The sequence below is a fragment of the Sander vitreus genome, chromosome 7 (genome assembly GCF_031162955.1).
Source record: "Sander vitreus isolate 19-12246 chromosome 7, sanVit1, whole genome shotgun sequence".
Taxonomy (NCBI): domain Eukaryota; kingdom Metazoa; phylum Chordata; class Actinopteri; order Perciformes; family Percidae; genus Sander; species Sander vitreus.
This window is the reverse complement of record NC_135861.1, coordinates 10116759-10127865: the sequence shown is the minus strand read 5'-3', so window position 1 is coordinate 10127865 and position 11107 is coordinate 10116759. Positions and strand designations below refer to the sequence as shown.

Here is an 11107-nt window from a genome sequence, read left to right as displayed (position 1 = left end):
ACAGTTAAGACATTTCTCAAATTTAGAAATGTACAGATTACATTCAATTTCCCAACACAGCACTCATTTGTCTTGATTAACAGTCTTATCGAAATAGTAATCATTTTTGTTATTTTAGTTCGATTTAGGGAACTGAGATTATCCAGGGCTGCCATGATCTAAACCTTGCTGGATGTAATGTCCACCCACTAACACCAAAGGTGCTTGGCACCCGGTATTTCTCGTCAAATGATAAAAACCATAAGCTTGTAAGAAAGGCAAATTCTGCAAACGTAATTAATAAACATAAAGCATTTTATTACAACCACCAAGAGGATAGATGCATTACTGAAGACCAACTGAAACATCAGACATTAGCAGACATCATTTTTTTTTACAATAACTTGTAAAAGAAAATCTTAAAGAAAACAAAAACATAACTACAGCATTTTGATAAATCCATGTAAAACATTCACCTTATCTTTCAAGATACATACTCTTTAAAATACAGGTCCTATAGATAACATGATTATGTACAATATTTACACCACATTGTACCCACAAAATTATATCCATGAGGTTTGTACACTCAATGTTGACAAAACAAATGAATAAACCGAGCAGGCACACAGTACGTTTGACTTCACTTTCATGGCTACGTAATTCAAGGTGACAAAATGATAATGTATCAGTCAATCGGGGCCATTTGGGAAACATTCAGAAAATTAAATTGCTACAAAAAGCTACTGGCTAACTGAGGTTATTAAATAGACCAAGGCTTTGTCATTACAGCAGTGCGCTACACTGCGCAAGCAAGTCAGCATTCAGGAGGTCATCCATCACTGAAAGACAATGGGCTGAGATGCAAGAAAACGCAAGACATTTTAGTGTTAAGAGACATGCATCTCCATTCACAGTATTTATTACTAAAGACCAGGTGGCCACAGTGATTTTTCTTTCTGTTCACAAGGCTGTAGCAGCAGCAGCAGCATTAGCCTGAATAAAATATGACTACCAACAGTTGACAACAGCATGCGATGAGTGTAAGAGGGGCGCACTAATGGACCTGTCCCACAGTAGTTGCACTAAAGCCAAGTTTGTTATATTGACCCAACTTCTGTACATCTGTAACTATTATCTCAAGTGCAAAAAAAGGCAGCTCTAGCCTAACTTCAGCAGAACGCGCCTCAATCTATTTACTGGGGGTGATTTTGTCAAGTCCTGGCCACGTAGGGATGTAGTAGCGAGGCAAAGTGCCTTCCATGAGCCTTTCCATCCACAACCCTAGACGGTCCAGTTTGTGGTGGATCTGCAGGGTGGATAAGCTGCGGGAACGGTTGGATCTGCGTGGCGGGTGGTCGTCACGTGAAGTGGACCTCAACCTCCCCCCTGAAGTGGCCCCTTCATCCTCAGATGACTTACTGTCAAGGTCTTCCCCGGTGTAGACGGGCTTAAACAGACAAAGGTACTTTTTGTGGCCGTTAAGGGCCAGCACGTAGCCGGTGTAGTCCATCTCGTGGTTTCCCGCGTCACCCTCGTCCGCACCGATCTGCATGGCGTCCTGGGCATATTCCAGCAGTGTGTTCATCCACTCGCCGTGCTTGTCAATATTCAGGAAGGAGAAATGCAGCGTCAGGCTCCTAGAAGAGTGTTGAAAGAATGAATGTGATGAAGTAGCTATAAACAGGTTAGCTTTATACGAAACGAGGAGGTTTTAAAAACAAAACACAATGGACTTTGGAATGGAATTTGCATTTGAATGTTTAGCTTACCCGGTGAAGGAGTACACCTCTTTGGCAAACTTGCTAAGGAGGATGTTCTTGGAGGCGTCAGTGAGCACCAGCACTATGTTAATGTGTCCCGGCCTCAGCTTCACCAGGTTGCTCATGTAAGTGATATCTGTCAGCTCCGTCACCTCCACAAAATTCTTCTTGGGAGGCCGACTAAAATCAACAGCAAAAATAAAAAGCTTAATAACATGATGATGAATCCTGCACTTGATGAAGCATTAATATGGAAATTATAAAAAAAGGTATTCTTGCCTTGAAGCACTACTGTTCCCGGGTGACCCATTCTCTGCTTTTGTTCCATCTTTTGCCTTCGGTTTAGTCTGCTTGTCTTCACTTGAGTCACTGAAAACACACGGAAAAAGTTTTCCCTAAAGGGGATACGCAGACGCAGAAGAGTAAAAATGAATGGCATTATTACTTTGTGTTCTTTGGCTTGTCTTTAGCTTTCTTTATCCTCTGCTTTACACTAATCCCAGGATTGGCTGATGTTGCTATAGTTACAGTTTTGATGGTCTAGATGTATGGGTTAAGCAACCGACCTGAAGGCCTGGATGACCACAGTTCCAAATAAGATGAACAAGGCAGAGAAGATGAGGGACAGAAGAGGCATCATCTCACGCCTGCAAATCATCGCAGATGTCTTAGTGCAACTAGACACACTGTATTTACATCTGAAGTTACCTACTGTCTAGTGCAATTTTAAAACTTCAGAAACATTCAATCTCTAACATAAGATTTGTACATATACATGAAATGGCTTAAGTGAATCTGAAATGAAACTAAAAACTTCTACCTACCAGTTGTTATGCAGAATATCATCGATGACTTCAGAGAGGTAATCGTAACATGCATAGATCCATCGGATTACAAACATCTATAGGGTGAGATTATTATTAGGGCTGTCAAACGATACATTTTTTTAATCGCGATTAATCGCTGAATTTCGCGATTAATCGCATATTTTATCACATGATTAAAATTCTATTATTTTGCATTTCAGAACAGTTTTTAAGTACATATTAACAATCGAAAGCAATTTTTACCAGCGTATCTTGATTGGGAATCAAATGAATGCAAAGAAAGTTACTTTATGAACTTCATTTTAAGATTCGTAATTATTTATTTACTGTAAACAAAAGAAAAATGTGTGAATCTGTCATTATTGCACAATTCCTCCAAGTACCTAACTAAAAAACTAAAAATCCCTACCCTTACTAGAGTCAATATAGTGTTTAGTAACTCCTAAATAATGTTGATTACTCACTGACGTCCAGTGATCACCGGTTAATGAGACAGCGTTTGCAGCACTTTGCAGCAGTTCCAGTTGGGCTGCTTTCTCCGTGTGGTACAGGCTGTGTATCCGTGAAAACTACTGTCCCTCTCGACGGCAACGAGACAGGTCAGACACTGCCAACCGTAGTACGTCTTTAAGACCCGAGTCCTCTACGATGCTGACAGGTCTGCAGTTAGTTGCCACCCGTTTCGCAAGAGCTGTATTAATTTTTGGGGATTTGGTTTCATCCACGGGTCGGCAAGTAGCACTCTCCAAAATAGTGCTCTGCCTGAGTGGGTAGCATGCTAGCGGGTAGCATCACGTTAACTGTACTACTATGCTTAGCTCCGTAGGTGGTAGCTCATGCTTGACGTGCTTCGGTGATATTTTAATTCGGCTTTACACAATGTGCATATGGCTTTCGACTTGTCTACGAGCCGTCCGGGAGTTTTGGAAAATAAAAAGCGCCATTCAGGATTTCATTGCTGCTGTCTTTCACCATCATGCCTGCAGTCTGCAGCAGCAGGATGTGTTACGAGGACGTGGCAGCTTGATGATAAGTAACGGTGCTGCAAAGGGTCAAAATAGTAGCCTGTTAGGCACGACGCAAAGCCGAGTAAAGTGTAAAATAAATTAATAAATGCCGGCATGCGATTAATGCGATTAAAAAAAATGAATCACATCGCGTCGGCCCTTAATCGCATCGCGATTAACGCGTTAACGCTGACAGCCCTAATTATTATATTTAGCAACAGGTCTGGTGGTTGACGTTTAACACTGACGAGCATTGTTCAAACCCACTATTATTACTCAAAAAGAACTTACAGAGGCAAACTCGTTGTTAAGTTCGGGCAGCATGGCGTCATGGACGAGGATGGACGGGTCTTTCTGTAGTCGCTCCAGCTCCTCCAGAAGACACTGCTTGTCTTCCTCACTGCCGTTCCAGGCGGTCACTGGCTTGAACAAGGCCTTCCCTGCAGCGTTACGCCTCTCCAGGATCACCACCTGAGTAAAAAAAAGCACTCGGTCTGCTACTATGAATCTTGAGTAACACACTACTTATGAGGAAAAACATTCTCAAGTCCTTGCACCAATACATTACTCCACTGATTATTAAAACAAATATGCTGAGGTAGTGTCATACATTCCATATCCTAAGGGGATGCCAATTCTCAAATCCTCATTTGTGCTATCGATTCACGGTGGAACTGACAGTTGTAGTGTTTGACATGTATAAGTGTACCTGTGCTGGTGGCGGTGCACTGTCCTTGTTCTGCATGAGAGTGTCACAAAGAGGTTGCTGGAGCCGTTGGTACACATAAGCAAATCTCACAACTTCCTTGGTATTGGTAGAGGCAAATGAAAGAAACGCCTGGTTCCCGAGAGAAAAGGACTCTTCGTCACCTGTCATCAGCAGGACACAGTATCTGAGGGGAGGAAAGACAAAACAGTAACTTAGTAAATGCAAACTACATGCCTTAAAATGCATCAAATGTGGAAATTCCAACAAAACATGAATTCGGTTTGGTTTCATGTTTTAAATTGCCTCTGACTTACTTACAGATGTTAAAAAAAAAAGACAAAAAAAACGTTTGGTTCTCTTACTTTCTGCGTCTATGGAACTGTTTGACAGGACAGAGCTCATCAAAGAGCTTCTGATTGACCAGCCGTGGCACAAGGAGGAATTTGTTGTTTGACACGAACTCATCGATAATTTGCTTTTTCATTCCTTTAGCCTAGAACAAACGTAACCGTATAGGAGGAAAAGAGGTGACATTTCAGTGGACAAGTAGTTCAGTGTATCAGATAACAGTGAGTAATAGCTCCCTGCTGCTGTGACTTACCTGTATAATGTCAGCAGGCTTGTCAATGCTCTCTTTGAAGATCAACATAGTTGGAGCGTAAGTGTTAATATTGAACTGTTTCTGCAGATTAGCGGTCTCTGAAAGGCCCTGGTCCACATAGCCAAACTGCAAGTAGTCCTTATAAGCAAAAGCTGTCAGCTATGGAGATGCAGAGATAAATGATTGACATGTTTGTGTCAGTGATGTAATTACTGGGGGTGGCACCTGAGATACATTTCACATTAAAAAAAACTGCAAGACAGGAGCCTACTTTGTAAAGCAGAGGAACTACAGGCACTTGGTCAAACAGAAGCACGTGTGGCTTGTTGAGCTCATGCCAGCTGTTCAAGAAGTGCAGGTCATTCTTGTCTGTGACCTTAAAGTATAGAAAATGCACAATGTTTAATTCATTTTGAATATATCTACCGTATATATATATATATTACCAATCTGTTCACCGGCATTTTACATATAAAGCAATATTTTAGTCGTCCACCCTGTAATATACTCCATACACAGATTGAATCACTTACCCATTCCACAAGTCTCTGAGGAAGAAGGTCTTCTACAAACTGTCTCAGGTGCTCCTTTGCTACAGCGTAATGGAAAAACGTCACTTTGCCATTTAGGACTCCGAGTATTGATGGGGTGCGATGAGCACCGAGGTGATTTGCTAATCGTCTCTCATTGCCAACATCCACCACACCTATCCCGACACCTGCAAAGACAGGATGTCCACACACATACACACATCAACCTTTTCAACTCGCCGTATGCAATTTCATAGACAGCAGCTGCTGGATAATTCTGGATTATTTATAGGGTAATGCCAAACCTAGAGTCTCCATCTCCTCCACCACCTCTTTCCATACAGGCTCGATGTGGATGCAGCTGAAGCACCAGTCAGAGGTGATCTTTATCAGGTATGGTCTCTTGGAGCTGTCAGGCACCACGTCATTGACATACTGCTTAAAGTGCAACGTGTACTTGCTGTCAGCAAAGTCCCTTTGGGTCTTGCTGTTGAAGGGAAAGTTGTAGAAGGACTCGTCGAAGTTAAAGGTGTCCTGGCGCTGACCGTAGCGACCGTTGCCGTATGGCTGGGTGTCATCAGTCTGCCCGTAACGGTCATAATTGGCACGTTTGTCTTCACTGGAAAGGATCTAGATATCGGGTAGAACAAATATCAATATGGGAGACATATTATGCATGTGTAACAGGCTTTTTATCACAGCTTACATACACACACTAGGGCTGCAAAGATTATTTCCATTGTTGATTAATCTGTTGATTATTTTCTCAATTTATGGATTGGTTGTTTGGTCTATAAAATGTCAGAATATTGTGAAAAATGTCGATCAACTCCAAGATATTTAGTTTGCTGTCTTAGAGGAGTGAAGAAACTTGAAAATATTCACATTTAAGAAGCTGGAAATGAGATAATTTTTACTTGTTTTCATAAAAACCTACCCTAACCGAATAATCATTATTAAAATAGTCGGCGATTCATTTAATAGTTGACAACTAATCGATTAATCAATTAATCTTTGCAGCTTCAACACATACTACATGATATGCACCAGCTGCACAATGTACTGATAACTTCTATTTGGAAAAATGACTAACCTCATAAGATTTGGTAATCTTGATAAACATGTCCTCGGCACCTGGATTTTTGTTTTTGTCAGGATGCCTTGAGATATAAGATGTGTATTAGTTAAGAATTGAATGAGGTTCATAAAAGCAGGTCAGTGTTCTTTGAAAATATTTACCATTCTTTTGCAAGACGCTTATAGACCTTCTTGATCTCAGCCTGGCTTGCACTCCTGGTTACTCCTAAGATTTTGTATGGATCCATCTCAGGCCCAGCATGGGTTGCCCCTGTCAGCAGCACTGAGAGGACCACCACTACAGCCAGTGGCACAGACATCTTTGACCCTGCCATCACAGTAACCTTTAACACATCAAAAGAAGTGTCACCATCACGATTATAAAGTGGATTAATTCTGAGGACCTGAAATCATGACACTTGCAAATCTGAAACAGCCTTCCCTCCATACTGACGATAGCATAACGTTATGATGAAATATGAAGAAGACAACCGGGTAACGTTAGCTAAATGAAAATGACATTATAAGCATGCTAACTACATAAGCTAGGCAAGCTAGGTAATACATGTCAGCTAGCTACCTAATAAAGCAACAGGCATTACACTAATACACCTGCTGACATGTCACTGGGCTGTGACATAAATGTTATTCTTCGAGGATAAAAGGTTGTTGGTTTTTTTTCCATTAGGGTTAGTTGCGTTGATACATAGGCTATAGCTATCTCAACGCAACAGCTCCATTCACCTCAAGCAGATGCAGTCAGCCGGTACTACGCCACATATTTGGTGAAGGTTTTAATGTTCTTCAGCTGCTGGTTAACACCATAGACTGCATAAAATAGGTTAACACTGATGTGAAAAGATAGCGAAATGCACAGGGTGTGTTCAGCAGCATCCCACAGCTCCTACAGGGTGAGCTCACAACCTGCTGCTGCGAAGCAGGAGTGGAGGGGGAGGCGCCCAGTGTCGAAATTCATTTTGGGAGATTGAGTATTTAGCTAGTGAGATCCTATGCTTCGTTTGTGTGTTTGGTTTGTCACTAGTCGTGACGCGATTTTTAGTGTGAATGTATTGTGGTAAAGAGGCCGTGTGGCAGCGGCGCGCGGTAAATATAATCAAACGCACCCTGTTTTTTTCTCTCTCTGTGTTCTCTCAGTGGACCAATTACATACAACGGTGATGTAAACAAGGAAATGTCTTATGCAAGAGAAATGAAACACTTCTAGTACAGGAACAAGGTATTTCCCTTTCACGAACGAGTGGGATTACCGTGTACCTTTTAGGATACCGACTGTCTCTGTAAGCTTTTATGATACTTCTCCCTAACCTCACGTAGGTCGTTATTAGTGAATGGAGAATGGAGGAAAGCCACAAGAAGATTCTTCAGCGCAATAGGACCAATCTTGTGAGAGATTTGGACCCATCAAACCTCTATGATGGACTTCTTGAAAAAGGAGTTTTTACCCAAGACATGATCGATGAGATAAAGGTAAGACAGCTGTGTAATGTTAGGTTACGGCATCAAGCTTCAGGTTAATTATTACATTAGTGCATGTTGCATTCAAGGTAACGTTAATGCTGATACACACCTGTAACCGTGTCTCCTGTCAGAGCTCTGGGACCAGACGTGACCAGGCCAGACAGTTAGTCCGGGACTTGGAGACCCGTGGAAGTCGGGCCTTTCCATTATTTCTGGAGTGCCTTCAGGAGACAGGTCAGCACCGTTTGGCAGAGCTTCTTCAGGATGGAGCTCCAGCAGTTCAGATACAGCCTGCAACACCCACTCAGGTTGTCCGCCCTGTTGTCCAGCCTCTCCCAGTTTGTAAGTGTGTGATATGATATGATTAATTAGTATAACTGGCTTGGGGGGGGAGTCGTTGTAGGCAAATTCTTACAATAATTTGTAACTCTGGTCTTATAATAGTATAACACTTTGGTGGCTCATATATGTGCTCTTTGTTTCTTTAATAGCCCCTCCTATGGATGTTGATAAGCAAAGAAAAGATGATGTTCCTGTCTACCCAATACAGAGACCCAGTACTACTCCCAGTCCATGTAAGCTATGTGATTCATTTACATGCTGGTAACAGACTGGGAAGTTTCTTGATGCTTAACACATATTGATGCTTATGTCACAGCACCTGAAAGGGAGTACATAAGAACAAGGCCAACAGGCAGAAATCAACGGGATAGTATTCAGGTAAGCACCATTTATTGTATATATCATCCACCTTATAACCAACAGAAAGACAAAAGATGTTGTAGAAGCAACTCAGATTATATATTTACATCATGCCTCTTTCTCTGCTTCCTGTGTGTGTGTGTGTGTGTGTGTGTGTGTGTGTGTGTGTGTGTGTGTGTGTGTGTGTGTGTGTATGTCTGTGTCAGTGTCAGAGCTATAAAATGGATGCCAGCCCATGTGGACTTTGCCTCATCATAAACAACGTAGAGTTTGAACCTAAGAGCAACCTAAGCAATCGCAAAGGGTCCAACATAGACTGTGACAAGCTGGAGAGAAGATTCAAGGCACTCAACTTTATTGTGGAAGTGAAGACAAACCTGAAACAAAGTGTAAGAGTAATTTCTTCTGTTTACGTGTCTGACACCACATGTAAAACTTTGAGCTTGTGGTCGTAAAGCTAACAGCCATTTCTGCATTTCAGCAAATCAAACATGGACTGTCAGCTTTATCAAAGAAAGACCATTCACAATATGACTGCTGTGTGGTTATCATTCTTTCCCATGGGACTGAGGTAAGCCATGTCCTGTGTTTGTCACGTTTCTCTCCGACCTGCTCAAGTTCAGATCCAGATGAATTGTAATGTATTCTTATATTTAACTTCAACTTCAACTTTCAACTTTATTTTGTCCCCGGTGGACCAAAATAAAGTTGATGTTGTTGCATGATGATGTTGAAGCTTTGTAGGTGGAATTCTTTCCCATTCTTGCTTGATGTACGACTCAAGTTGCTCAACAGTCCGGGGTCTCCGTTGTTATAATACTATTAACTTTTTAGGTGAATCACAACCGCTTCCCTGGTGCCGTGTATGGTGTGGACGGACAGCATGTCCCAGTTCAGCACATCACAAACTACCTCAATGGCCAGCATTGTCCATCTTTACAGGGCAAACCCAAACTTTTCTTCATCCAAGCCTGCGGAGGAGGTAGCTAACATTGAATGTACTGTTGAATGACTCAAAGTAATGAAGCCTGTGTAAAATCCATAATCCATGAGTTGAAGTGGCCTCATAGAGAAACATTTGTTCTTATCCTTGAGGTGAAAAAGACACAGGCTTTGAGGTGTCCCCCGACGAGGTTGAACCATCCATCGGTGGAGCAGATGATCAAACGGATGCCATTCCGATGTCATCCAGCAGCGACTCTCTGAGCACGTCCGATGAACTGGACGCCAGAGCCACGCTGCCCACCCCGAGTGACATTCTGGTGTCCTACTCTACTTTTCCCGGTTTGTTTGTTTGTGTCTCTGTGTGTGTGTGTGTGTGTGTGTGTGTGTGTGTGTGTGTGTGTGTGTGTGTGTGTGTGTGTGTGTGTTGCATTCACGCATCTGTGTTTATTTTGAGATAAACTTGACTATGTGCTGTGTATGTCTTCCTAATGCCTAATGTGACCAACACAGGTTATGTTTCTTGGAGAGACACCCAGTCAGGCTCCTGGTACGTCGAGACACTAGACCGTATTCTTGATGAAAAAGCTGCTACCGATGACTTGGCCACAATATTGACGATGGTGAGCTTCTCTTAACATACCGGCAGAATTAGCTAGGGCTCTATTCCATCTCCTTCACAATTTAGAGTGTTTTAAATTAAACGTAAACACATCTGATTATTGATTGTGCTTATTTCCAGGTTAATAATGAAGTCTCCCAAAACTCTGCAAAAGGGCTCTACAAGCAAATGCCTGGTTCCTTTTATTTCCTCCGCAAATTTCTCTACTTTCAAACCCAAGCATAGCGACAAAGTTCAGCTTTACACTTCTCAGTTTCACTTTCAGGGAATGTTCTATTGTTCTATATTCTAATTGTGGCTATTTCATGACTGTAACTTCTTGAGATTATGCCTCAGCAGAGTTGCAAAGTGTATGAATTGTTGATTGTACTTTTACAGACACAATCATGTCTTACTTTACATTTTTATTGTTTGTCAGGTCTTGCTGTGTTTTTAAATGTTGGCAACTTTTTGGGTATAGAAAAAACAATTCTGTACTGTGAAAATGTGGTTCAGGTTAGGTTTTATATAATGTGTGTCTTATCCGCACAGGCGATGTAACAGGAAATTGATATAAACTGATTTCTGACTCTTATTTCAAGTCACTTTAATATACAGATTTGTTTTTAACAAAATGGAATTTGTGTGGAGTTATTTACTGAAAATGGGGTTTGAGGCATGGGAATATTTCATTGACTAGATATGAGCCACACATGAGAGTTAAATGCGTCCTCTCATTTCTTCGAGCATTGTGTTGGTTTTCTTGGTATGCCGGCTCACTTTTACTTATTTCATTTTAAGGGCCTATTTAGAATTAGGGGTGGGAGTCACCAGAGGCCCTACGATACGATATTATCATGATACGATATTATCACGATACAATATTATTG

At 41.6% G+C, this 11107-nt stretch overlaps 2 protein-coding genes across 3 annotated transcripts; one reads left to right on the top strand and one right to left on the bottom strand.

The window, feature by feature from the left end:
* Positions 1-276: 276 nt before the first annotated feature.
* LOC144520646 (dnaJ homolog subfamily C member 16-like) lies at positions 277-8170 on the bottom strand. 2 transcript variants are annotated; one of them, XM_078254524.1, is made up of 15 exons: positions 8082-8170; positions 6656-6837; positions 6510-6576; positions 5722-6046; positions 5420-5604; positions 5158-5262; positions 4887-5045; positions 4648-4778; positions 4286-4469; positions 3868-4047; positions 2567-2643; positions 2309-2389; positions 2022-2111; positions 1752-1922; positions 277-1619 (listed from the first exon to the last, which is right to left on the bottom strand). In XM_078254524.1, exons 2-15 carry the CDS (start codon positions 6826-6828, stop codon positions 1172-1174), a joined length of 2376 nt encoding a protein of 791 aa, XP_078110650.1. In that variant the 5' UTR covers positions 6829-6837; positions 8082-8170; the 3' UTR covers positions 277-1171. The 2 variants fall into 2 exon arrangements, with proteins under 2 accessions (XP_078110650.1, XP_078110649.1); XM_078254523.1 differs by lacking the exon at positions 8082-8170 and adding an exon at positions 7238-7442.
* casp9 (caspase 9, apoptosis-related cysteine peptidase) lies at positions 7660-10852 on the top strand. The gene is made up of 10 exons (XM_078254525.1): positions 7660-7981; positions 8104-8314; positions 8464-8547; positions 8631-8692; positions 8881-9063; positions 9156-9245; positions 9509-9656; positions 9770-9958; positions 10130-10239; positions 10359-10852. Exons 1-10 carry the CDS (start codon positions 7850-7852, stop codon positions 10461-10463), a joined length of 1314 nt encoding a protein of 437 aa, XP_078110651.1. The 5' UTR covers positions 7660-7849; the 3' UTR covers positions 10464-10852.
* Positions 10853-11107: the final 255 nt, after the last annotated feature.

What these genes read in the sequence shown, in the direction of transcription:
- casp9 (XM_078254525.1), top strand. Translation starts at nt 7,850, where the DNA reads ATGGAGGAAAGCCACAAGAAGATTCTTCAGCGCAATAGGACCAATCTT. An exon ending in CATCCAAGCCTGCGGAGGAG is followed by an intron (nt 9,657 to 9,769) that starts GTAGCTAACATT and finishes CTTATCCTTGAG; the next exon opens with GTGAAAAAGACACAGGCTTT. An exon ending in GTCCTACTCTACTTTTCCCG is followed by an intron (nt 9,959 to 10,129) that starts GTTTGTTTGTTT and finishes TGACCAACACAG; the next exon opens with GTTATGTTTCTTGGAGAGAC.
- LOC144520646 (XM_078254524.1), bottom strand. Translation starts at nt 6,828, where the DNA reads ATGGCAGGGTCAAAGATGTCTGTGCCACTGGCTGTAGTGGTGGTCCTC. An exon ending in GTGCACCGCCACCAGCACAG is followed by an intron (nt 4,048 to 4,285) that starts GTACACTTATAC and finishes TTTTTTACTCAG; the next exon opens with GTGGTGATCCTGGAGAGGCG. An exon ending in GAGGTGTACTCCTTCACCGG is followed by an intron (nt 1,620 to 1,751) that starts GTAAGCTAAACA and finishes ACACTCTTCTAG; the next exon opens with GAGCCTGACGCTGCATTTCT.